The sequence below is a fragment of the Urocitellus parryii genome, chromosome 7, assembly GCF_045843805.1.
Source record: "Urocitellus parryii isolate mUroPar1 chromosome 7, mUroPar1.hap1, whole genome shotgun sequence".
NCBI lineage: Eukaryota > Metazoa > Chordata > Mammalia > Rodentia > Sciuridae > Urocitellus > Urocitellus parryii.
The window spans coordinates 141,122,096-141,148,175 of NC_135537.1; the positions used below are offsets into that span (position 1 = coordinate 141,122,096).

Sequence of the window (26,080 nt, forward strand, 5' to 3'; positions counted from 1 at the left end):
GGACCTTTATTTTTTTCATTTATTTATATATGGTGCTGAGAATTGAACCCAGTGCCTCACACAAGCTAAGCAAGAGCTTTACCACTGAGCCACAAGCCCAGCCCTATACCTATTTTATTTTATTTATTTAGGGGGTACCAGGGATTGAACTTGACCACTGAGCCACATCTCCAGCCTTATTTTGTATTTTATTTAGAGACAGGGTCTCACTAAGTTGCTTAGTGTCTCTCTCTCTCTCTCTCTCTCTCTCTCTCTCTCTCTCTCTTTCTTTTTTGCTGAGGCTGGCTTTGAACTTGGATCCTCCTCCCTCAGCCTCCTGAGCTGCTGGGATTACAGGTGTGTGCCACTGTGCCCAGTTATATCTATTTTAGATCCTGCCCTAGATGAATTCTGACTAGTGTCATAAGAAAGAAAAGGGAATTCAGTGACAAATGTCAAATGGGAAAGAGAAGTAGTATTAACTCAGTCAATCCTAAGAAAGAAACCCCACTTCACAGGTAAGAAAACTAAGATTTGGGCTGGGGATACAGCTCAGTTGGTAGAGTGCTTGCCTTATATGCACAAGTCCCTAGGTTTGATCCCCAGCACAAAAAAAAAAAAAAAAAAAAGAAAGAAAGAAAGAAAGAAAGAAAACTAAGATTTCAAGAGATGGGTCTATAAGTTGAAGTCATGCTGGCTAATTCCATCATGTGGCTCTTCCCTTTTTACTCTTATTACTGCTCTAGGAGGATGATAAAATCAGGAAAGAAGGAGAAAGAAAGGATTTTATAGAAATGAGAGAAATGGGACTTCATGGGATCCTAACAAAGAAGTAATACATGCATGAGAAATTCTAAAATAAAATCCCAAATATGTGAAGTATTTCCTGAACACTAATAACCAATAGTTTCACTGAGAAACTATCAAATCTCAGGCCAAAAAGTCACTGTGGTGGGGGATAGTGCTCTTGCTGAAGTTCTCATGGAGTTCCTCAACTGTCATGTGACTTTGAGCAAGTCACTTCCTTTCTCTGGCCCACCTCCTCATTAGTAAAATCAGGCCTTTGAGCTACATTGAAAATGGCAAATATTTATTTGTCATGTCACGGCTGCCTGGAGTCTGTGTTGAGAAGGATTCTGAGGCTGAATCAGAACAGCGGGAAATAGTGTGACAATCAATTAGTAATGTCTGTCTCTGGTGCTGGAGGAGAAAGGATAGTTCATGTGCCATCCTTGAAGTATGTGATATCATCTCGCTTCTAGCTCTAAAATTTTATAGCTCCATGATTCTCAACAATGAGCACACTCCCAAGGCTCTCTGTCAAAAGAGAGATGGATCTCCTACAGCCTGGGTTGGGCAAGATGCTGCTCGCTGTGGCGTAGCAGGAGAACCTCTGATCATCCATTATTATTTCAGGACTCTCCTCTGAGGCCCCAACCATGGGGGAAGGGCAAGCCACAGGCATCAAGGAGATGGATGGGGAGCTGACAGCGGTCCCTACACCTGAGCAGCCAGAACGAAGTGTCCACTTTGTCACCACGGCCCCCACTCTGAAGCTGCTCAACCACCACCCACTGTTGGAGGAATTCCTGCAAGAGGGGCTGGAGACGGGCGAGGAGGAGCTGAGGCCAGCGCTGCCTTTTCAGCCTGACCCACCTACACCCTTCACTCCAAGCCCCCTGCCCCGCCTGGCCAATCAGGACAGCCGCCCAGTCTTTACCAGCCCCACCCCGGCCATGGTTGCAGCACCCACACAACCCCAATCCAGAGAGGGACCTTGGAACCTGGAGTCAGAGGCCCCAGTGCTTCGGATCACAGCTCTTCTACCTCCAGGGCCCAGCATGGCAGCGCCCACCCTACGCCCAGGGGAGAGGCCCAGTACTACACCCCCCACCAGAGCATGGACTCCAACTCAAGAGGGTCCTGGAGACATGGGCAGGCCATGGGCTCCAGACATCATGTCCCAGACCATGGGGCTTGGGATGGAGGGAACCATCACCACCTCCACAGCTTCAGGGGATGACGAGGAGACCACCACCACCAGCACCATCATTACCACCACCATCACCACCGTCCAGCCACCAGGTCAGCGACCTGCTGGCTTGCAGATCTGGAAGTGGGAATGGGGGGAGCTGTGGGGGGCCCCTAAATGCCTGGCTCTGACGCTGTGCCAGCCTGCCCTGGCCTTTGGCACCAAGGTCCAGCCTGCAGGAGGCATGTAGATTCAAAACCTGATTCCACCAACTACAACATGCCCCTGGGAGTTTTATTTAATCTCTCTGAGCCTCAATTATAAAATGGCAATAAGAAAACCTACCTCTCTGAGCCATGGTGAAAACTGAGATAAGACTGTACATAGTAGCCACTTGCTCAGTAAAAGGCAGTTCCGGGTTTTTTTTTAGTTCTCAGTGAACCTTTATTTTCTTTATTTATATGTGGTGGTGAGAATCGAACCCAGTGCCCCACACATGCTAGGCAAGTGCTCTACTGTTGAGCTACAACCCCAGCCCCCTTGGCAGGCCCATTCTTTCAACAGGGGAATAGACATCCCTGGAGGTGGGCTCCATGACACATACACACATGTACACATCTAGAGTTCAGCCTTAGCTGGATCCACTTCACCAGAACAGGGCTTAGTCTCCCTTCTTTTCCTGTCCTTCAGGCCCTTGTAGCTGGAATTTCTCTGGCCCAGAGGGCTCTCTGGACTCCCCTGTAGCCCCCAGCTCACCCTCTGATGTCGGCCTGGACTGTTTCTACTATATCTCTGTCTACCCTGGCTATGGTGTGGAGATCAAGGTAAGTGATCTGGATCTGACAAGGGCAAAATTGGGGCTGATATGTTAACCTTTCCCCATAAAGGCACCTGCTATGCAGGAAGTGGAAATGTCTAGGGGCATCAATGGTGTGAGGAGTACCTACAACCAGAGCTGGAAGATGGGTGTAAAAAATGGTTGGATTCTGTTCTATGTGCCAGGGAGTGGAGAGGGATACTGCTCTCACCCAGCAGTGCACTGGGAGGGCTGTTGGAAGGGCAGGGTGCCCATCCTCTTCCCCCAAGGATTTGCTCAGGGGCTCTAGCCTTGGATGGGAAGGGGATTGGATGAGCATGAACTCTGCGTCTGAATCTATGTGGTGAGTGGAGAAAATGCAGAGGGGCTTGGCTGGACCTGAGAGCCATGAAGCCTCATTTACCTATTTATTCATCCATTCATTCCTTCATCAAGTCTTCCCTGAGAAGCTCCTCTGGGCCAGGCCCTGTGCTGGCTACTGGGATCTTCTACATCCAGGTGGGAAAGAGGTGGAAAAGACTGATGTGGTCACACCATTAGAGAGGGGACAGCTGGCAGGAGAGCCAGACTTGCCCCCAGCCTCCTGATCCTCCTCATCCCTCCCTCAGGATTAAGACTCTTTTTTTTTAAACTAACTAACTAACTAATTAATTAATATATTTATTTATTTTGTGTGGTAATGGGGAGTGAACCCAGGGATGCTCTACCGGTTAGCTACATTGCCAGCCCTTTTGAGACAGGGTCCTGCTAAGCTGCTGAGGTTGGCCTTGAAGCTGCCACACTCCTGCCTCAGCCTCCTAAGTCACTGGGATGACAGAGGTGCACCACCATACCTGGCTGGGATGAAGACTCTCTCCAACCCCAGTCCTGAGCCCAAAGGTCCTCACAGATGTCCCACAGATTCCTCAAACTCCATAAATCCAAGTCTGTCTTTTTGTTTCCCCAAACCGGCTCATCACCCCACTCTGTCCAAGTCAGAAACCTGGATCCAGATAGTACAATGTGGAGGGCACCCCTGGAACTGTGCAACGAACGTAGGGTCACCTTGGCCCTTCCCTTGCCGTCTTCTAGTCCCATGAACTCGTCCCAGGTTCTGTCATGACATCCCCCAACTCTCACATTTGCCTGCTTCTCTCCCTTCATCTCCACAACCGTCATATGGGTCCAGCCCCCATCATCCTAGCCAGTATGCAGTGACCACCTTCCTGGTCACCTGCCCATTTCTCCTCCCTACTACCCCCCAACTTATACCACAGTCATTTTTCTCCAATGATATCAGTTCTGCACCCCCACCCTCTGCCTCTCCCCTCTGAATCAGGGCCAGTCCCCTGGGCCATCTCTTGCCACTGCTTCTCTTGTTGGCTATGCCTGCTTCACACCAAAGAGCTTGCAGCTGACTGACAGGGCCTAACCTTCCCAACCCCTCAAGCCCCAATTACACAAGCTGGTTCTTCTGCCTGGAAGAGTCCTAACACCCCCTCCATCACTTTTTCTCCATCTTCTCCCCAGATCTTCAAAGCTAGGATGGGGGAATCATCCCAGCTCTTGTTGTTCTGCCTTCTATGAGTCTGTTCACAGCCATCCCCCTCCCCAGCTGGACTGTGAGCTTGTTGGGGGTGCTTTGCAGTACAGTGCTCAGGATGGGATGGAGGAAGGAAGGAAGAAAGGAGGTGATGTCTGGCCTGGGCATTGGAGGCTGAAGTAGGTAGAAGAGAGCACTTTGTCCAAGTGAGGCAATCAGGCAGGGGACTGAGAAGTCACAAGAAGGGCACCATAGGAATCTGGCGGGGCAGGATTGAGCTAGAAGCAGGCCTCTCCCAGCCTGCTTCCCACCCATCCCAAGTCCCGCATGCGCCTGGATCTGGGCCTGAAGCCAGCCATGCTGGTCCTGGAGCAGAACCTCCAGTTCTCCCTTCCGGGGAACTTAGGTCCAGGTCTCTGAGCCAGGCCCGGAGAGGGAGGACCCTCTCCTCCCCCTGCTGGGTTCCACCCCTTCTTCCCGAAATTATTTGTTCCTGCTCTGCCAAACCCTGGGCCCCTCACTCTGGGCTGACTGGAAGGGCAATTAGGAACAGCCACCCCCCTCTCAAGCCATTAGCACTCAGCGCCGCTTAATTAAGGTAATTAATGTAAAATCATCACCTAATGAGAGGTGGCACCGGCTGTGGCTCACAGGGTGGAAGGCGCCAGCTGCAGGTGTGGAGAAGGGAGTGGGCGGGGACAGATGCCAGGCTGGGCACCCCCCTGCAGGCCTGGGCCGGCTCCCCCTACCCCCCCAAGTCGACCATCCCCTGTGAAACCCACTGGGCCTGAATGGTACCCCCACCCCCAGCAGGATGGGTATCAGATAATGGGATAAGATGGAATTGATGCTGGCTCTGTCTGTCCCTGCCCTGGCCTGGGCCCAAGCTCCATCCTGACGCCTACCCCCTCACACAGCCCTGGGTCTCTTGTCTGGTGCTGCTACATTTTTTTTCATCCGAATGCAAAAGCTGTTACCAGGCAACCTTGAGAAGACCTGCCACAGCCCTGGACTGCCGTCAGGGAACGTGGCACACACTGGCCCCACCCTCCACCTCAGCACCATCAGGGCAGAATCCTTGGGAACTCCGTCTTCTCCAGTGGCCTGAGATAGAGTCTGAGGCCATGAGGGGCATGGGGTGGCCAGAGGTGGGTCAGCACCTGATGTAGGAGGAACAAAATGACAGAACAGGCTGAGTTGAAGCAGGGTTTAAGCTTCTTTTTCCAGGGCCAGTTCTAGCAACTTCCACCCTGCCTAGACCTCCTGGTCACACCATACAGGCCCTTTGGGACCTGAAGAATTACAGACATTGCAGACCAAGATCCACTAGATAGTTTGGAAAAACCGAGGCCCAGGCAAGGCAAGGGAATTGCCCAAGATCATTCAGTTAATTATTAACTAATGTTTTGTTTTGGTGGGGGGGGCAGTAATGGGAATTACACCCAGGGGTATTTTACCACTGAGCTATTTCCCCAGTCCATTTTTATTTTGAATCTCATTAAGTTGCTTAGGATCTTGCTAAATTGTTGAGGCTGGCCTCATATGTGATCTTCTTGTCTCAGCCTCCCAAGTCTCTGGGATTACATGTGTGCACCATCACACTCAGCTAACTAATGTTTTTTAATGAATGCATTTGTGTCATAAACCTAAATTGAGCACTTACTATATACGAGGCCCTGTCCTGGACACAGGGGACACAGACCTTCCTGGATGGAGGACTCAGAAATCCTAAGTAGCAGCCAGGCACAGTGGCTGAGGCAGCTAGTAATCATAAGTAGCATCAGTGGCTTGGGAGACTAAGGCAGGAGAATTGTGAGTTCAAAGCCAGCTTCAGCAAAAACGAGGCGCCAAGCAACTCAGTGAGACCCTGTTTCCAAATAAAATATGGCTGGGGATGTGGCTCAGTGGTCAAGGGCCCCTGAGTTCAATCCCTGGTACCAAAAAAAGAAAAAAGAACCTATAAGTAATATGACCACAGGATGCTCAGTGCTGGTGGAGATGGAGATGGAGATCATAAGGGCTGAGGGAATAATAGGAGAGGTTGCTTCCCAGCCTGGGAGTCAGGCTGTAGGTGAGGGTACCTGTCAGAGAAGAAGCCAGCTGCTAAGCCTGGAATGGGAAAAAGCAAGTGTGGCAAGTCTGGCCTTTGGAGGCTGCCCAGCTGGTTTGGAAAGGTGACTTTGTTGCATAGGAGCAGATCATGAGGGTAAAGATCAGGATTATATTCCTGCCCAAAGAGCAGCGCCCTCCTGCCTAGGCTGACAATTGAGCCAGACTGGGGTTGGATGGGTGGACCTAACATTCCCTAGGAGAGTGCCAGAGAGCAGGGAGCAGCTGTGCCCACCTCCCCCAAGGGTTTGATCAGGGGCTCAGGAGTGCCTGGGATGGGCAGGGCATTGGGGGCGGGGGGTAAACTCTGCGTCTGAATCTCTGTGGCTGACAGGAAACACAGGGCTGCCTGGCTGAACCTAAGAGACCTAGAATGCTTCCTGCTACTCCTCAGACTTGGGGAGTGGGGACTACTTTTGACTTGTTTCCACCAGGGTCCAGAGAAGACCTTTCAGGATGGGTAAGCTAGAGCCCCATGGTCCACTGAGTACCATCCTCTCCCCAGGCAGCCAGTCTCCCCCTGAAGACTCCAGGCCTTTCTGGGCCAAGTGCCTGCTTCTCACTGCATTTTGGCATTCCATGAGCCTTGCCTCTGCCAGCTTCCATCTTGGCTTGGCTGCTCCCTGTACCATCTGGAGTCTGGGCACAGCTGCCCACAGTCCTTGCCCTCATGCCCAGGTGGCCCCGTTGGCACACAGCAATCCCAGACCAGTCCAGCTGTCAGTTTGATGGCCAGAACACCCACCCTTCTAAACTGGGTCAAGACCAGGCCTGATGTGAGCACCAGGAACAGAGGGGAGGGATTTCTGGGCAACTTCCTATTTCCTGGCTCCAGGGAGGCCCATGGGGGAGGTGGGAATGTGCGCTAGAAGGTTTGTTTCAGTGGATTTAGTTCCCTCTATCCACCCCTGATATTATCCCACAAGGTATTAGAGTTGAGTGCCAGTTCAGAAGGGCACAGAGGACACCATGTAGCACTGGGGTTCTGGTCCTGGCTCTGCAGCCAGCCTCCCAGTGACTGAGAGAAGCTGTTTATCTTCTCTGAGCCTCAGTTTCCCTCTCTGTAAAGGGAAATTAAACAGGATACTGCCTGAGGCCCTGTCCAACCAGTCCCCCTGAGTGTAGCTCCTTCTCAGGGTTCAGGAAACTCCTTCAGAAACTCAACTATGTGGTGGCACCTCAGGTCCGTGGCCCTTCTTCCTGGTTCTCTGCCAGAGTGTACTCATGGAGGGAATATGGCAACTGAGAGTCCAGAGGAGCTGTGACCAGCATGTGAGGATGGCCCTCAGGCGGTGGGAGTGGTACACGGAGGCATCCTTGAGCTCCTCTGCCTGTGCAGCCTTGTATTCGTGAGAATATGTGTAAAAAACAGGGCATCCTTTCCTCTGTGTGTCACACCATTTAGACACATGCTGGAGGCCTGACTAGAAGCTTCTATAAGATGGACAGCACAGCTGGGCATGGTGGCACATACCTGTTATCCCAGCAGCTTAGGAGACTGAGTGAGGCAGGAGGATCACGAGTTCAAAGCCAGCCTCAGCAACTTAGTGACGCGCTAAACAACTCAGTGAGACCCTGTCTCTAAGTAAAATATAAAATAGGGCCGGGGATGTGGCTCAGTGGCAAAGTGCCCCTGGGTTCAATCCCTGGTACCAAAAAAAAAAAAAAAAAGACGACGGACAGTACAGACACGGCTTATAACCTGGGAGGTGGCAGAAAGCAATCTGATTCCTCCATGCCTCCCAACCAGGAAGGGGCCAGCCCCCACAAAATGGCCATGTTTTCTCCTTGAACTGACCCCCTGGTCTTCTGGAAATAGAGCCATGTTATATAGCCTAGGGTCCTGTGGAAATTGCCCTCAGCTCTCCTGTCTTCCCCTCCTGGACCCTAATCCCCCAGGCCCCCTCCTGTCACTGGATAGGGCAATGGGAAGACAGCCCTCCTGAGCGGAGCTGACATTTCAATCTGTCTCCCAGGCTCTTCAGATGCCTGCAAATTGCATCAAGACTTCATCTCTCCCCTTGTTCAACACCCAGCCCTGTCTGGTCCCTGTCAGCCTGGCCCTCAAACAAGTGACAAATTACATTTCAGCCACTGCAGTGGGTGCATAACTGGGTACTTGAAACCCAGGGGACCAGAGCTGCACAGGGAACCTCTGGCTGAGAACAGGGAGCCTTCTGGATGGGAGGCACTTCGTTCCACACCCTCATTCCAATCCTTACCACCAAGCTAGCCTGGGATCCAGGCCACCTGGAGGGGACCATGCCTCCCCTAGATCAGAGGGGGCCAGAGGTCTCAGCTCTCAATTTTCCTAGATTTATAGGCCACTCAGGGAGTGGATGGCTAGTGGGAACTCAAATTCCAACATCATGAGAAAACCAGACCAGACCAGGCTAGGCTAAGATCCACCTCCCTGCTAAACCTAGGGGCCTAGAGCCTGGGAATGAAGATGTCTAGAAGTCTATTTCTGCAGGTGATAGCCTCATGAGACTGGGATGAGGAAAAAACTGCCTTTGCCTCCAGCCAGGAAAGACTGTTTCTTAACAGCTGTGTGACCTTTTGCAAGTTTCTTAGCCTCTCTGAGACTTGTCTATTTGTGGGGATTTTACCACAAATAGACACATTGTAGGTGCTCTATGAATGGTAATGTTTTTTTAATTGTTACTGCTGCTATTATTCTCTGAACCCAGCAAATCAGAGAGATCAGGAGCAGGAAGTTAGAGGTCAAGCTAAAAGCATAAGAGGAATTAGGAAGAAAACACAATTTAATTTGTACTTCTCTGCTTTTGCTCATGTCATAATTTCCCTGTAGTGAACGTCCTCCCTTCCTCCTCCTCCCAGCTCCCCGCTCTTGCTCTTCAAAGCACTCTGAAACCCACCTGTCACATGTGCGTTCCCGGAGCCTCCAAGCCCTCCGCTCTCCCCTCGAGGATTCCTGCTGCACGCATTCAGTGCCACTTAAGGCAGAATTATATGCTGCCTGGCGTCTCTCGATAATTACAGATTCCACGTGTGTGAGTCTTGTTTTCCCAACTCGAGAATCACAGAATCTCCAAGTTTGAAGGGACCTCATCCAGCCTCCGCCTGCTGCAGGGATTCCCTGAGGAAAGTCCCCAACAGATGGTCCGGCAGCCTCCACCCAAATGTGCCTGGGCCAGGAGCTCCCCACTGAGAGGAGGCACTTCTGCCCTTAGCACCCTGCCTTGGGCCTTCTCTTCAGTTGCCAAGATCCTCCCGGTCTTTCCTTCCAGGCCTGGGTGGGGACCTCTGCCTGCCCTTCTGCCCCTTCTAGGGTCCTCAGGGCACATCTAGTCTCAATACTCACCTTTTGAGGGGCTCGGGGCTGGGAAACGCCCATCTCCTTGGACCTGGCTGGGCTCAGCATCCTCTGCTGCTCAGCTCCCAGAGCTCTGGTGGGGAACGTGCCTCCCTGGCTTACGCATTTGCCTTCTCCACCCATCTGTAATGAGACTGGCCAGTTGTGACCCCAGATGCCACCCCAGGATCTAATTGGAGAGAGGACAGAGGACCCAGTGGGAGAGCTTGAAGCACAGAGACTCACTGGCCAGGCCTGAGGGGTAGAGACCCTGATTTTGTTTTTCGTTTGTTTTGTTGACACAGGGGATTGAACCCAGAGATGCTTTTCCACTGAGCTACATCCCCAGCCCGTTTTAGTTTTTTTGTTTTGAGACAGGGTCTTGCTACATTGCTTAGGGTTTCCTTAACTGCCAAAGCTGGCCTTGAACTTGTGATCCTCCTGCCTCCTCACTGTCATAAATCACGGTGCCCAGCAGGTCCTGAGATCTGAAAGGATGACCAGGTTCATGAGGAGGGGAAGAAGGGAAGGTGCTCCCTGAGCAAATACCCAGAGGGGCAGAGGCGGGTAGGAAGCCAGGGGCTGCAGTGCAGGGACACAAGGCTGGCAAAGTCACTGGAACCAACTGTGAGCTGGGAAGTTCGGACCTTGTCCTCTGGGCAACCTGAAACCACCAGCAGGGTTTGGGAAAGGAGAGAGACACAATCTCAGGCAGCCTGGGAGATGAGGGGTGGGACCTGGTTAGAAGGCCATCCTCAGGTAAGAAACAAAGAGCAGGATGCGCTTAGAGCCAAGAGAGCAGCAGAGAGCCAGGAGGGACCAGCTGGAACATTTGGAAGATGAGGTTGGGAAGGATTGGATGACTCACCAGAGGCCACTTGACCAACCCAGGTGTTAACCCTCGAAGGCCCTGCCTCAGAACAACATGTTAGGTTTCTTAGACTAAGAAGATCAGTGCTTTTGATTTGCTCTTGTTAAAAGGCAGAGTATGATTCTACAGATCTGAAATGGGATCCGAGATTCCACATTTCTTGCAAGCTCCCAGGTTGCAAGAAATGTGGAATCTCTTTTGCTTCTGGTCCAGGGAACACATTTCAGAGTAGCAAAGATCTACACAAGATCACTGTAAAGCAAGGGGACTGAAGCTCAAATAGGTGGCATACTTGTCCATGGTTAGGATGAGATCTGGGACCTCTGGGATTTCTAGATTCCCAATCCAGTGCTCCTTTGATCAAGCTATGATGTCTCTTCCCTTCTGGGCAGTGTCTGTGGTTGTCCCATCCTTGTTTGGATGGAGAGATGGCACCCAGAAGGATGTTCCAGGGATTGAAGGCCTGAAGATCAGGGTGCCGGCAGAGGAACATGTGACAACCAGCAGAAAGGATCAGAGCAAAAGACCCAGAAAAGAGAAACAAAACGTGGAGACACACACTGACACATGGAGGGGGTTGGAAAAGGCCAAGCTGAGCAGCCAGCAGGGGCCACGTTGGGCAGGGCCTGGAGGACCAAACTAGGAGTTCAAACTAGTACCACAGTCTTCGTGGACTCAAAGGGAAAACACTGGAAGATTTAAACAGGGAAGCACCAGGATGAGTGACAGGCCTGGGACCTGTCTGGCTGCAGTTCAGAAAACATTGATGTAGAAGGAGGAGGGGGTTAAGCCCTCCAGGCAGGGAGGCAGGCCAGTGGCTGCTGCTCTGATCTGGGTGATTTGAGGTCTACTTGACAGACTGAATGACTGATTGGATGCGGGGTCTGAGGGAAGAGGCAAAATGCCAGTTTCTGACTTGGGTACCCAGGTAGTTAGCAAGATCATTCCCTGAGATGGGAGCCCGGGAGCTACTGGTTGGGGAAAGAGTGTGGTTCAGTGTGAGGCAGACTGGATGTAAGGAGACTCTGAGGCATCCCACAGGAATGTCCAGGGGAAGCCTAGGACCTCACATTGTTGGCTGGACTCTCAGATGCCATCTAGCCTGACACACCTACCCCATCCCTGCTTTCCAGATGGGGGTGGGGACAGGAAGCATTTGAATCTCCTCCTCACTAACTGATGTACTTGCAAAGCTTTGGAGATAGACAAGTCCCAGGTCTGCTTATACTATCGATGTGACATTGGGTAATTTAGTTAATACTTCTGATTTCAGGTCCCATCGTGCAGTTACTAAGAAGGTAGGATGAGCTCCTCCTGCTTCAAAGTGCCTAGCTCAGGGCCTAGAGCTCTGATGCCCAAGGGGCACTGAGGATCAGCTGGGGGACCTGCAGGAGGCTGAGGGCAGCAGGGCTCAGGCAGCTGGGAGAAGTCTGACTGCTTTGCTTTGCTCTCTCCAATCCACCCATAGGTTCAGAACATCAGCCTCCGGGAGGGGGAGACAGTAACCGTGGAGGGCCTGGGGGGCCCTGATCCGCTGCCCCTGGCCAATCAGTCTTTCCTGCTACGGGGCCAAGTCATCCGCAGTCCCACCCACCAAGCAGCCCTGAGGTTCCAGAGCCTCCCACCACCGGTTGGGCCTGGCACCTTCCATTTCTACTACCAAGGTAAGACCTGGGAAGCTAAGAGAGGAACCAGCCCAGGCTGGCTGATCTCTGGGGATGTCTGGTGCTGTTACAGCTGAGAGGGGACAAAGGGAGGGGCTAATAACCTACTGCACAGGTGCCCAGTGAAGCTCTATACAAATGTAAGTATGGCTCATGGGATTCAGGAGCAGGTAGCCCCCAGGAGTAGCCACTGTCATCTGCTACATTCAGTACAATTTGAAGCCACCTTCTCTTTGCCAGGCTTGTGCTGGACTTTGGAAAAATCAAGATGTACCAGCCCAGGCCCTTGCCCTCAAGGTTTCAGAATCTCAGGAAGAGGCAGTCATTTACACAGGCAATAACAATAGAAGCCTCTCTCCAAAGGGGGGTCAAGGTCAAAGGGGTTTGAAAATGACTATCTGGAGGCCTTCCTTGTCTACCTGGGACCTGCCTTTACTCCAGTCAGCTCATAACACTTTGGGAAGGAGGGAGGTGGCATGACTAGTGGGGATCTCCTAGGCTCAGGAGATGGGCATATCTGCATTTGAATCTCCTTCTCACTAACTGTTTACCTCAGAGGTCATTTCACCTCTCTGACCCTCCTTTTCCTACTGTAAAATGAGACCAAAAACATCTACCCCACAAAGTCACGGTTAGGAGTACACAAAATGGGCTGGGCACAGTGGCACACACCTTTAATCCCAGCAGCTTTGGAGACTGAGGCAGGAGGATTGCAAGTTCAAAGCCAGCCTCAGCAAAAGTGAGGCGCTAAGCAACTCAGTGAGTCCTTGTCTCTAAGTAAAATACAAATAGGGCTGAGGAGGTGGCTCAGTGGTCAAGTGCCCTGAGTTCTATCCCTGATCCCCCGTGCCCCCCACCCAAAAAAAAAGGAGTACAAAAAAAAAAAAAACCAGTGCAAATCAAGTGCTCCACTAAGGAAACTGGTATTGCACAGTTTGCAGGTTGGGAAGGGGAGGAAAAGGGGACTTGGGACTCTGCTGCTCCCCCAGTGGTATCCTTCCTGCCCATCCCACTCCCTGGGCCCTAGCAGCAGCTTGATTCTTTGCACCAGTTAACCAGTTCAGACTGGAGAGCACTAATTGGGAAATAATTGGTGTGAACAATCGAGATTGTCTTGCATTGTTGTGGGTACTTCTGCAGCCCTGGGGGGGGGGGGGGGACCAGCAGGTGGGCAGGCACTCCAGAGCCAGGCATGCCCTGTATCCCACCTTCGGAGTATTTGCCCTATTCTGGCTTCTCCACTCAAACTGGGGGAGCAGTCTGGCGTGGCAGCAGGGAGTCTGTCGGTGGGCCGGGATTTGGCAGAGGCAAGGGGCCGGCCCGAGGCCGGGGTGAGCATCTAGGCGGCCCGCCAGTCTCCCTAATGGCTCATCAATCCTCCCAGGCAGCCGGCGTAATTTCACGCCATGGTAACCTTTTCTCTTTCCGCAAATTCCTTTGCACAAAACTCCAGAACCCCTTCTCTGTCAGGCCAGAGGAAAGTGGCTGAATGGCAATGGGTTGGAGGCCCAGCAAAGGGGAGCAGACCCCAAGGAAGGGCTGGGAGAACTGGCCCGGTCCTGCTCTTTCTGGGCTCCCGGAAGCCCTCCCTCCTCGGCCCAGTTTTTGTCAATGATCAGCTCTTTCCTTAATGAGTGTAATTCCCCTAATTATAGGCTGTAATTAGCCCTGATCCCAGAGATGGGAACAGGAGGAGCGTGTACTCACACGCGCATCTCGTGGGCTGGAGAAAGAGGGTGCCAGGAGGGGAGGGAGAGGCCTGGTACCCATGCCAGTGTGGGAGCTGTCCAAGCCGATGTGGGAGGTCACAAAGATGGGTCCACACAAGGGCTACATTGGCAGGACCAAGTTCCAACTCTCCGCGCTCTCACAGTCTCTGGCAGGGTAGGAAGGCAGTGGGTCCTGACAGCGAACCCCTCCTCCATCCTGAGCATTCCTGGCACTGAACTTGGCTCCAAAAACAGATGCCAATGAGAAAATAACTCAACAGATTGCGGTGGTGCAGCATCGCCCAACGGTTGTCATGGCAATAGGAGGAAGCTCATCCTGGGAAGAGGCATTTTAACCATTATAAAGACTTGGGGGCTTCATTCTCTGCCCCCAGCCTGTTGCCCTTGCCTCATCCTGGCCCCGTTTCCTCATCTGTGAAATGAGGGGACCTCTGTTCCCAAGCTGTGCCTGAACTCAAGGGGAAGTTGCAAGTGCAAGTGCTGAGCCTAAAATCTGGCTCAGGGTCTAGACCTCCTGGGGGTGGTACCCCATCCTCTCCTCTCTTTGTATAGTGTCCCAAGTTCTTTCACAATCCCCATTCCATCATGGTCTGGGATCTCTCCTCAGGGCATTGGGACCAGCCACCCTAAACCACCCTAAACCCAGGGCAGCCTTGTCTGTTATCCTCAGGTTTATCTGAACCTAGGTTTCTGCTTTAACTGGGGAAGTAGGAGTAGGGGAGTGTGGAAAACCAATGGGCTCCAGAGCCAGGTCAAGTCCCTACTCTAGCACTTACCTGCAGTGTGATGATGGCACACAGGCCCTCTGAGCCTGTCTCTCTGAACCTCTGTTTTCCTTATCAAAACATGGGTTAATAACCCCTACCTTGCCTATCTCCTTCCCAAGCAAATTGTATCAAGTAAAAAGGGTGTGAGAGGGCTGGGGGCTAGAGCTTAGTCAGTCGGTAGAGTGCTTCCCTTGTATGCATAAGGCCCTGGGTTCAATCCCCAGCACCACAAAAACAAACAAACAATAAAAGGGTGTGAGAGCACTTCAGAAACTGGCAAATGCTTCAAATGTGAGGTGCTATTATTACTCAAGAATACAAACTAACAGCAGGCTGAGGTGTTAGGTGATCGTTCTAAGCCAGGCATTGCGCACATTCCTCTGAGTTAACCTCCACAGCATTGAATGCAATACTCAAAATGGGTGGGGAAACCCAGAAACTGAGGCACAGAGAAGGAAGGTAACTTGCCTCAGATGACACAGCAAGTAGGGGAGACCATATTCAAACCCAGACTTTCTGACTCTGGAGCCCACCTCCTAAACATTGCCCTATACTACCTGCCAATCATAACTAGCCTCTTAATGGCTAGTCTCTGTGAAAGAGACAAAGCAACCAAGACAAAGCAACCAAGAACAAGACAAGTGAAAGTCACAGAACAGCACAAGACTCAGGTTTTAGGGCTCTGGTCTGCCCAGGAGGGTAGCCCCATTTTCTATTCATGCAAAGACACATAGAGGCATAGCCCAAGCTTGCTCTCAGCCCCTCTCCTTGAACCCTTCAGGCCTTCTACTGCACTTCTCACCCCCAAGTCAGGATCTCCATTTTTAGCTGCCGCACCAAGTTTGTCCCCAGGGCTGGGATTTGCCAAGTTGTTTTGTAGGATTTTCTGCCATCGTGTGGTCATGCTTGGTATGACAATTCCCAAAGTTCCCAGGTTTACCAAGGCAACTAGTCCCACCGTCAACTTCTTTTTTTTTTTTTCAAAGAGAGAGAGAGTGGGGGGGAGAAAGAGAGAGAGAGAGAGAATTTTTTCTTTTTTTAATATTTATTCTTTAGTATTCGGCGGACACAACATCCCTGCTTGTATGTGGTGCTGAGGATCGAACCCTGGCCGCACGCATGCCAGGCGAGCGCGCTACCGCTTGAGCCACATCCCCAGCCCCCCACCGTCAACTTCTATGAAGGCTGCTCCGCCTCCACACCTTAGCCCTCATTCTCTCTTTAAAAGAAGTCCACACCATTGCCACCAAGCTTTTTAACATTTCTCAATGGATACTGGGGAGTCTTTTGCTGCTGACTTTAATTTTTCCTGCTGCAATTTAGTTTGTCTCCTACAGGGAAAAAGATATCAAAGCTTTAGGTCTTATAGGTGGTTTACTATTTCAATTTCTTTTGCATCTACATATCATTCCATAAAAACTTACTTTTTTCAGTACTGGGGGTTGAACCCAGGGACATTTTGCCACTGAGTTGCATTCCCAGCCCTTGTTATTTTTTACTTTGAGGTAAGGTCTCCCTAAACTGCCCAAGCTACCTTTGAACTTGCAATTCTCCTGCCTTAGCCTCACAAGTTGCTGGGAGTGCAGGCATGTGCTAACTGTGCCCAGTCATAAACACTTCTTAAAGATGTATTGTCAAGTTGGGTGCAGTGGTGCACACCTGTAATCCCAGTGATGCTGGAGGCTGAGGCATGAAGACTAAGAGGAGTTCAAGGCCAGCCTTAGCAACTTAATGAAGCCCTAAGCAACTTACCGAAAACCTGTCTCAAAATAAAAGGGGCTGAGGATGTGGCTCAGTGGTAAAGCACCCCCAAGGTTCAATACCCAGAAGGGAAAAAAAATGGATGTGTTATCAGCTGGATGACAGGGAAACCAAATGGCATAAAATACTATCTCATTTAATCTCACAATAAACCTATAGGTGGGCCAGCATGGAGGGAGTGGTACCAGGAATTGGATTCAGGGGCACTCAGCCACTGAGCCAAACCCCTAGCCCTTTTTTTTTTAATTTTGTATTTTATTTGGAGACAGGGTCTCACTGAGTTGCTTAGCACCTTGCTTTTGCTGAGGCTGGCTTTAAACTCACAATCCTCCTGCCTTAGCCTCCTGAGCCACTGGGATTACAGTGCCCAGCTTGGGCCAGCATTTTGAACCCCATTTTAACAAATGAGGAAACAACACAAAAAGATTAAGTAAATTGCCCAAAGTGTCACAAACCTTGGACCAGAACCCAAGCCACCTAACCTCCAGCTCTGTGCTTGTTCTACTAATCAGTCCAGGCTGCTGAAAATATCATTGATATCTTCTAGAGAAGGGATCAGGAGCTTTTCAGAAACTGTAATGCTTCCCCTGGTCCAAATGACACCTTGAGGAAGATTGAGGCAGACTGGCACAGGCCTTCACACGCCCTCCCATAATGGCTTAGTCTCCCCCACAACACACAATATCACCTGTTCTTTCTCTACAGCCTATCTCCTGAGCTGCCACTTTCCCCGACGTCCAGCTTATGGAGATGTGACTGTCACCAGCCTCCACCCAGGAGGCAGTGCCCGTTTCCACTGTGCCACTGGCTACCAGCTAAAAGGTGCCAGGCTCCTTACCTGTCTCAACGCCACCCAGCCCTTTTGGGATTCCCAGGAACCTGTCTGCATTGGTAAGTGGACACTGGGGAGGAGGCTGAGTAGGGGAGCAAGGCTGGGGCTCAGTCCCGCTCTCTATTGCTGTCTGGTACTTTTATTTACTCTCCATAAGGAAATCAGAAAATGGTCAGTCACTTTAGCGGTATTCATCTAACCTGCATTTATTGAGCACCTACTGTATGGAGGCACCACAGGTATACAGAGTTAAATTAAATAGGGATTCTGACCTCAAAGAGATCATAGTTCCTGGAAAGGGGGGGAGAAGGCACATAGGTCACTAATTTCCAGAGCCAGAAGTAAAAGGTACCAGAAAGAGACCTAAAGTAACCTGGGAGGAGAGGAAGCAATCACTCTTAGTCGGGTATTGAGGAGGCTTCCTAGGGGTGGTGGCACTGAAGGGTTGACATTTCCATGGAGGTAACAATGTGGGCAATAACATAGGGACAGGAAGGAGAGGGTGTATAAGGGCACAGAAGACAGCCAGGTGGAGAGGGCAGAGGGAGGGCCTTGACTGGCTGGCCAAGCTATGAGGTGGGGAGCTGTTGAGGTTTTTGAAAGGAAGTGGGAGGAGCTCAGAACTATTCTCAGGTGAGCCAGCCTGGTGGCAGTCTCAGTTGAAGTCTGGGAGGCCAGCCAGGCAAGAGGGATTGAACTTCAACCATGGCTTTGGGAATACACAGGAAGGAAGAAGTTCCAGAGACCCTGATGAGGGAATGGGAGGAAAGTAAAAGTGGACCCCAGGTTCTGGTCCTGGCTGGCAGCCAACCTAAGGGGGCTCATGGTAGGTGGGGAAGGAAGATAGGGCGCATGTTTTGTCCTCAGTATGACAGGCAACTTTGGCTTTTTTCTTTTGGGGAGGGAAGGGCTTGAGCTTTTGAACCTTATTCCATTCTATAAACTCTTGCTGGTGCCAGCCACAATCAAAGAGGAATAAGACAGGTATGTCCTCTGCCCTTAAAGGTCTCCCTAGTCTTCTGGGAAGACTGGTGGGCAGCTCAGTACGGCGGCAGGGGGCGGGCAGATAGGCTGTGACAGGGCTAACAAGTGTGTGTCAGGAACCCAGGCGGGGTGGCGGGGGGTGGGGAGGGGGGTGATTCTGAAAGGAGAGAAGAGGCAGCGAAGCTTCCTGAGGAGGGAGTGTGGAAGGCTTCCAGAAATGTTAGCTTGGGAAAGTGGCACGGATTCTGGAACAGCAACAAAGGTGTGGAGACCTGCAACAGCATGCCACAGTGAGGACATGGTGAGGTGTGCCTAAAGGAGAGGGTATATAGGAAGGAGAAACTGAAACTGAGCCAGCGGAGTTGGATCCATGAAAGTCTTGAATGCTGTTTTGAACTTGAACTCTATCCTGAGGGCAACAGGGAACCACTGAGTGATTTTTAAGCAAAGTATAGGATGTGATTGGATTTGAAGGGCAAGTCCATGCTGAAACGTAGTTCCACCTTCTCTGCCAAGAAACAGAGAAGAGGGGCTGGGGATGTGGCTCAAGCGGTAGTGCGCTCACCTGGCATGCGTGCGGCCTGGGTTCGATCCTCAGCACCATATACAAACAAAGATGTTGTGTCCGCCGAGAACTAAAAAATAAATATTAAAAAAAAAAAAAAGAAACAGAGAAGAAATCATCCCAGCCCCCTAAAAAAATGTATTAGGTTACAATATTCTGCTAAATGGAGCATTTGCAGGCAACAGTACTGGGTACTGGTCATGATACCCTGGTCGCTGAGAGCAGGAGGGTCCAGAGCAGTGACCAGGAAAGGAAAGCCCAGAACCAGCCAGCTCCTCCTGCTTTAGGCCCCTTTGTTGGCCCCACTTAACTGCCAGGAGTTTGTGGCCAAGTAGCACAGGGACCCTGCCAGCTGGGCTCAGGTGACCTACTCAGCTTTTCCTTGGGAAGAGAGGACAGTACCAGGCCAGAAGGATCAGTCTGTAGAGGCCCTAAGGTATCAGCCCAGGAATGACACTAGTGATGACTGAAGAGCTATTTCAGAAAGTATTGGAGGCCACCTCCAGCCAGCAGTGTTGCCAAGGCACAGGTTTTGGGGTGGATGGCAGACAAATCAGGCATTTGCCCTCCCCAGTCCAGTCCTGCTCCTCTTTTTACATTCATTCACTCATTCTACTTACCCAGCCCTGAACACCCACTCTGCCCCTGGCCTGAGATGACCTGGTCCCTGCGCCAGGGGGTCCTACTGAAGGGACAGATCTAAACAAATAAATAGTTTTATTTTGTTTATTTGTTTATTCACTTATTTATTTATTCATTCATTCATTTTTGCAGCACTGGGGATCAAACCCAGAGCTGCACACATACCAGGCAAGCCAGATAACTGGTTTTTAGAAAAGCAGCATGAGTCAGAGGTAGCAGATGTATCCAGGAAGGTCAATACCTAGACTAAGGGCTTTAATAAAATCTGTTTTGGGATTTGGGGAAGCCAGGGAAGGCCTCCTAGAAGAGTCAACAGAGAGGGAGGGAACTGGGCATGGTGACACATGCCCATAATCCCAGCAACAGGAGGCTGAGACAGAAGGATCAAAAGTTTGAGGCCTGTCATCTTAGAGAGACCGTTTCAAAAAACAGAGAGGGAACATTATCCCAGTCCATAAAGCTAGGCAGTGACAGATCTACTGACAATCAGGACAGTTGCATATGGCTGGATGTGGTGGCACACACCTGCAATTCCAGCAGCTCAGAAGGCTGAGGCAGGAGGATTGCAAGTTCAAAGCCAGCCTCAGCAATTTAGTGAGGCCCCCAGCAACTTAGCAAAGTGCTGTCTCAAAGTAAAAACAAATAAACAAAATTAAAGAGGGCTGGGGATGTGGCTCAGTGGTAAAGCACCTCTGGGTTCACCCCCCTCCTAAAAAATGCATATGAAAAGTCTCAGAGATGTGAAAGTTAGTTTAGGAGGTAGGATTCTGAAGTCCAGGCTGCCTGGAACTGCAGGGTCATAGGGCTAAAATATGGACTATTAGGACCATGGCAGCGGAGTTGGCGGAGAGACAAAGGTCCCTATGCCCCATGCAGAAGGGACAGGGCTGGGATGGGGAGGAAGGCTTGTAAGGCTGCTGAGGATACATTCAGAGACCCAGCCCAAGTCCATCCCTGTCTCAAAGCTGCCTGCGGTGGAGTGATCCGCAATGCCACCATCGGCCGCATTGTCTCTCCGGGCTTCCCGGGAAACTACAGCAACAACCTCACCTGCCACTGGCTGCTTGAGGCTCCTGAGAGCCAGCGGCTGCACCTGCACTTTGAGAAGGTCTCCCTAGCAGAGGATGACGACAGGTGAGGGGCTGTCCTAGTGGGTGGGAGTGCCTGACCGGGTAGTACCCTTTTGGAGGGATGCCGAAGCCTGGGGCCACACCCTGTCTGGGTCAGTGACCAGCCACATAGCTGCCACTCTCCTGGCCTAGGCTCATCATTCGCAATGGGGACAATGTGGAGGCCCCGCCTGTGTATGATTCCTACGAGGTGGAATACCTGCCCATTGAGGGCCTGCTCAGCTCTGGCAGACACTTCTTTGTGGAGCTCAGTACTGACAGCAGCGGGGCAGCTGCAGGCATGGCCCTGCGCTATGAGGGTGAGCCTGCTGGGGCCTCACAGGGTGGGGACTATGGCCTTCCTCCCATACCTTCTCCCTCTGCCTCCATTCTATCACATCCTTCCAAGTCGGCCACCCCCTGCCCCTCCCCCGGGGCCCAGGATTCCCAGAGCCGCTTGTCTAGATTCAGGCCCTCTGGTCCAAGAGAATTAATTCTCCAAAGTTTCAGAAGCAAAATTGGCCCTAATACTTGAGAAGAGGCCCATATATGCATGCATTCATTAATCCACTTTTAAAAAAATCTATCCAGCAACTTCTATGCATTAAGCACAAAATTAGGCAATGGAAATACAATGGTGATCAAGATGGCCTCCTGAGCATAATACAGATGGATGCTCTGGGCTATTCCCGTCCCCCCACTGCTCCCTGCTCCAAGCCCAGGACATACCTTTGCATTTAGGAATGAAAAGGGGAGGGCAGTAGAAGATGTCTGCCCCATGTTTACCCTGTTTGAGGCTGAGCTGGACTGGCTCTGTGCTTCACAGCCTTCCAGCAGGGCCACTGCTATGAGCCTTTTGTCAAATACGGCAACTTCAGCAGCAGCGCACCCTCCTACCCTGTGGGTACCACCGTGGAGTTCAGTTGTGACCCTGGCTACACCCTGGAACAGGGCTCCATCATCATTGAGTGCATTGACCCCCACGACCCCCAGTGGAATGAGACAGAGCCGGCCTGCCGAGGTCAGTAGGCACTAGAGGAGGGGCCTGCAAGGGCAGTGAGTAGGGTGGGTATCAAGGAGATAGCCACAGATTCTGGGGCCACAGGGGCCCTGTGACATGTGCAATTCATATGTTCCCCTGAGGAGGAGGGAGGGGCTCCCAGCAATGGGTGAGTCCTTCTGTGGGCAGGTGGCAGCCCCAGGACAGTACTGGGGAGAAAACGGAGGGGACGTGCCTCCTGGGCCTCCCTTGCCTTCCAGCTGTGTGCAGTGGGGAAATCACAGATTCAGCCGGCGTGGTGCTCTCCCCCAACTGGCCAGAGCCCTATGGCCGTGGGCAGGACTGCATCTGGGGTGTGCACGTAGAAGAAGATAAACGCATCATGCTGGACATCCGAGTGTAAGTGCCTTCCCATCAGGCCAAGCCAACTAACTCCTGAGGTCTAGGGACATATCTTATCTAGTCCATCCTGGGGTCTCAAGGGCCTTTCCTGACCTGTTTGTCCTCCATCCTCCTCCACAGGCTGCGCATAGGCCCTGGTGATGTACTTACTTTCTATGATGGGGATGATCTGACAGCTCGAGTCCTGGGCCAGTACTCGGGGCCCCGTGGCCACTTCAAGCTCTTTACCTCTATGGCTGATGTCACCATCCAGTTCCAATCGGACCCAGGGACTTCAGTGCTGGGCTATCAGCAGGGATTTGTCATCCATTTCTTTGGTGAGCTTGTCCCTGGCTCACTCCAAATGCAGACACCAAATCATGGCAGATCAAAGAGGACAGGGTAATCAGGAGCCTGAGTGCTCTTTTTGAAAAGGGAAAGCTGGAAGAGCTCCAGGAGAAAAAGAGCCCTTTTGTTGCAGCATGAAGGATTTGGAGAGGCAGCAGGAGGAACTTTCCTTAACAAAGAAAAAAAGCTGCTGGGAATGGTGGCACATACCTATAATCCCAGCAGCTTAGAAGGCTGAGGCAAGAGAATTGTGAGTTCAAAGCCAGCCTCAGCAACTTAGCAAGACCCTGTCTGTAAATAAAATATAAAAAAGGGCTGGGGATGTGGGCTCAATGGTTAAGCGCCCCTTGGTTCGATCCCTGATACCAAAACAACAACAACACACACACACACAAACACACACACAAAAAAAAAAAAAACCTAAGGAAAAGTGTTGGACTCTATTTACCTTTCTAGGTGTCTTTAATAGAAATGACAATTTATTTTCCTTACACTATCTGGCCTCTTCTCTCTGGCCAGAGGAACTGGCCAAGGTGCTTTGGGAAATAAGGCTGAAGTTTAGATGATTCCCCTGATATTCAGAAGACAGAACAATGTCAGGGACAGGCAAGGAGGGACCTCTGAGCGGGGAGGAATGAATCTGAGCCTGCCCTGGCCAGTCTAGGCCCAGGACAAAGTAGAAGAAGCTAGAGTGCCCTTGGGTTAAGGGTCTGGCCCAGTTGCTTTGGTGTTGGCTAAAGGATTGCATCTTGCTGCCTCTGTGCCCCCAGAGGTTCCCCGCAATGACACATGTCCAGAGCTGCCTGAGATCCCCAATGGCTGGAAGAGTCCATCACAGCCTGAGCTGGTGCATGGCACTGTGGTCACTTACCAGTGCTACCCTGGCTACCAGGTGGTGGGATCCAGTGTCCTCATGTGCCAATGGGATCTAAGCTGGAGTGAGGACCTGCCTTCATGCCAGAGAGGTAAGTGTCCCTGTTCCCCCTTGATCCCCTGCCCAATCCAACCTGCAAGCCCCTCTTCTGGGTTTATGAGAGAGAATCTAGTGTGTTGTCCCCACTGTCTTAGCTGGTATTCTTGAAGTTCTTATACCTCTCAGCCTCAGTTTCCTCATCTATGAAATGATGATACCTTTTCATAGGGTCATTAGCCAAGTACTCCAAGTTATTTCATTCCTGGTTATAGCCAATCAGTATTTGTTGACCCTAATGAATGGAAGGAAACACACCAGAAAAATGGTAGAGACATTGAAGTAGGAGGTGGAGTCATGTAATATGAAGATATTAGCTGGCTGGAACAAAGCCATGGGCGGACTGGCCTCCGTTGAGTCCTCTCTCCATCACCCCCCCATTCATAGTGACTTCCTGCCATGACCCTGGGGATGTGGAACATAGCCGACGCCTCATATCCAGCCCCAAGTTTCCTGTGGGGGCCACCGTGCAGTATATCTGTGACCAGGGTTTTGTGTTGACGGGAAGTGCCATCCTCACCTGTCATGACCGCCAGGCTGGCAGCCCCAAGTGGAGTGATCGGGCCCCCAAGTGTCTCTGTAAGTGTCAGATGGGTAGGATGGGAGTCTCTGGTTGGAAATAAAGAGGCTGCCCTTGGCCTAGAGGCTTGGCATTCTCACTGGGCTCTGCCTGCTCTGCAGTGGAACAGCTCAAGCCGTGCCATGGCCTCAGCGCCCCTGAGAATGGTGCCCGCAGTCCTGAGAAGCGGCTACACCCAGCAGGAGCCACTGTCCACTTCTCTTGTGCCCCTGGCTATGTGCTAAAGGGCCAGGCTAGCATCAAGTGTGTGCCTGGGCATCCCTCGCATTGGAGTGACCCCCCACCCATCTGTAGGGCTGGTGAGTGCCCTGCCCTCCCTCAAAACCTTGCCTAGCCCACAGGGCAACTCTGGCAAAGATGTCCAATGTTGAGAACCAGAACCACCTTCCTGTGTCCCCCTTCACATTACCCTTGGTCTCCCCAGTCTCTGCCAAATCCTTCTGACCTGGAGTGGGCTCTCCTTGGACAAATCCTTCCTGTGATCAGCCCACTACCTCTGCTCCTTGCATTAGTGGTTTGGCCCACTGGGCTCACCCACTGCCCTTGGCCCTCCCCTCTTGTTCCAGCCTCTCTGGATGGGTTCTACAGCGGCCGTAGCCTGGATGGTGAGTCCTCACCCTTGAGGGCCAGGGAAGTGGTCTCCCTGCACCTGGTTGTCACAGCAGCTCCCAGGCCACGGGTTCCCCACAGGTAGAAGGCAAAGAAAGAGAGGTCTGGGCCTAACAGGGTGAAAAACTCTTTCCCTACTCCTAGAGAGCTAAAGGGAACTGCTATCTGGCTGCCTTTGGGCAGAGATTAGAAGTGGGCTCCTGGTGACAGGGACCTCTGTCCAATCCCACCCTCTGTTTTCAGTTGCCAAAGCACCTGCTGCCCCTAGCACCCTGGATGCTGCCCATATCGCTGCTGCCATCTTCTTGCCACTGGTGGCAATGGTGCTGTTGGTGGGAGGTGTGTACCTCTACTTCTCCAGGTGAGTGTGCCTTCCCTTCTTGCTCTGCATACCTGACTCACTCCTGCACTGCACTCCTGCTTTACAAGCTTCTCTGCCCTACAGGCTCCAGGGAAAAAGTCCCCTGCAGCTTCCCCGAACGCGTCCTCGCCCCTATAACCGCATCACCGTGGAGTCAGCATTTGACAATCCAACCTATGAGACTGGAGTAAGTACCCACGCTAGCCTTGACACCCTCTCCAGAATTCAGTTCTCTGCTCCCTTGGATAGATACCCCTGAGGTCCTGCTAAGCCCTCTCTCTTTCCCTTTTCCTTGGGAAGGTGGATTATGGCCTAGCAAGCCTTATACAAGTTTCCAACTCCCAGCAGTCTCTTTCCTTTGCAGGAGACGAGAGAATATGAAGTCTCCATCTAGGGGGGAGCAGCCCAGGCAGGTTCACGCAGCCCAGCATCATGGCTCCTGGCTTCCTGCTGTCGCTCCAGCTCCTGTACATACCACCTGGGAAGAGATGCCATCCATCCCTCAAGAAGTTGTGCAATGCCTACGATGGCCTATTTTCTTGGCACCACTGCTCACTTAGGGCCCTTCCTTAGGCCCAAGTCAAGGGGCACCTGACTCAAGGGACACCTGTCATCATCGATAGCCAGTGTTCTCTCAAACCTTCCCCACACTCTGGCCCTCCTGCCTGGAAGGCAGAACAGGAGCACCTCTTTTCCCATGGCCACCACCCAGCCCTGGACTAACTCAACAGTGGTGGAAACTACACCAGGCTGCTACTCACAGGGCCATCACGGGGAGTGAAAACCACTCTCAATGGTGACCTTGGGTAATCCTGGAGTGCCAACATTAGCCCCTTAGGGCAGTCTCTGGCCCTTCGCTAAAGCCTCAGAAATGGACAATTCAGCCCCCTGCCCTGAAATGGTGGAGGCAATAATTCTAAGGGACCCAAAGGGTTCAGGGACTCTACCCAAGCTCAGGGTGGGCTCCAATGGGCACACATACTCCACACCAAAGCAGGATACCCGACTGCTCCCTTGCAGCCCTATACCCTGAAGTGAGGGGGGACCCTCTCCTGATGTTTGTTGGCCTATTACAAATACCCCCTTTCCTATTAGTCCTTCATCCAAGCCCCTTGGCAGGCTGCTCCTCCTGCCACTGTGTAATGGCATAAGGGGAGTGGGCAGGTATATTCTGGAGATGAGCAGAGGTCC

The 26,080-nt window shown here is 51.7% G+C and overlaps 1 protein-coding gene across 3 annotated transcripts; it reads left to right on the forward strand.

The window, feature by feature from the left end:
• The first annotated feature begins 1,403 nt into the window (after positions 1-1,403).
• Sez6 (seizure related 6 homolog) lies at positions 1,404-25,283 on the forward strand. Of its 3 annotated transcripts, none has more exons than XM_026388922.2 (16): positions 1,404-2,064; positions 2,642-2,775; positions 12,055-12,250; positions 17,214-17,399; positions 20,497-20,665; positions 20,794-20,960; positions 21,467-21,661; positions 21,901-22,039; positions 22,163-22,359; positions 23,140-23,334; positions 23,727-23,918; positions 24,021-24,218; positions 24,486-24,524; positions 24,772-24,889; positions 24,974-25,076; positions 25,254-25,283. In XM_026388922.2, the coding sequence occupies exons 1-16, from the start codon at positions 1,419-1,421 to the stop codon at positions 25,281-25,283; spliced, it is 2,904 nt and encodes a 967-aa protein (XP_026244707.2). In that variant the 5' UTR covers positions 1,404-1,418. The 3 variants fall into 3 exon arrangements, with proteins under 3 accessions (XP_026244707.2, XP_026244706.2, XP_026244708.1); XM_026388921.2 differs by having other exon boundaries at positions 25,238-25,270; XM_026388923.2 differs by lacking the exon at positions 24,486-24,524.
• Positions 25,284-26,080: the final 797 nt, after the last annotated feature.

Excerpts from the sequence above, each read along its gene's own strand:
- Sez6 (XM_026388921.2), top strand. The coding sequence starts at position 1,419 with ATGGGGGAAGGGCAAGCCACAGGCATCAAGGAGATGGATGGGGAGCTG. Across the intron at positions 17,400-20,496 it reads CCAGGAACCTGTCTGCATTG|CTGCCTGCGGTGGAGTGATC; the intron begins GTAAGTGGACAC and ends CCTGTCTCAAAG. Across the intron at positions 24,219-24,485 it reads CCCACCCATCTGTAGGGCTG|CCTCTCTGGATGGGTTCTAC; the intron begins GTGAGTGCCCTG and ends CTCTTGTTCCAG.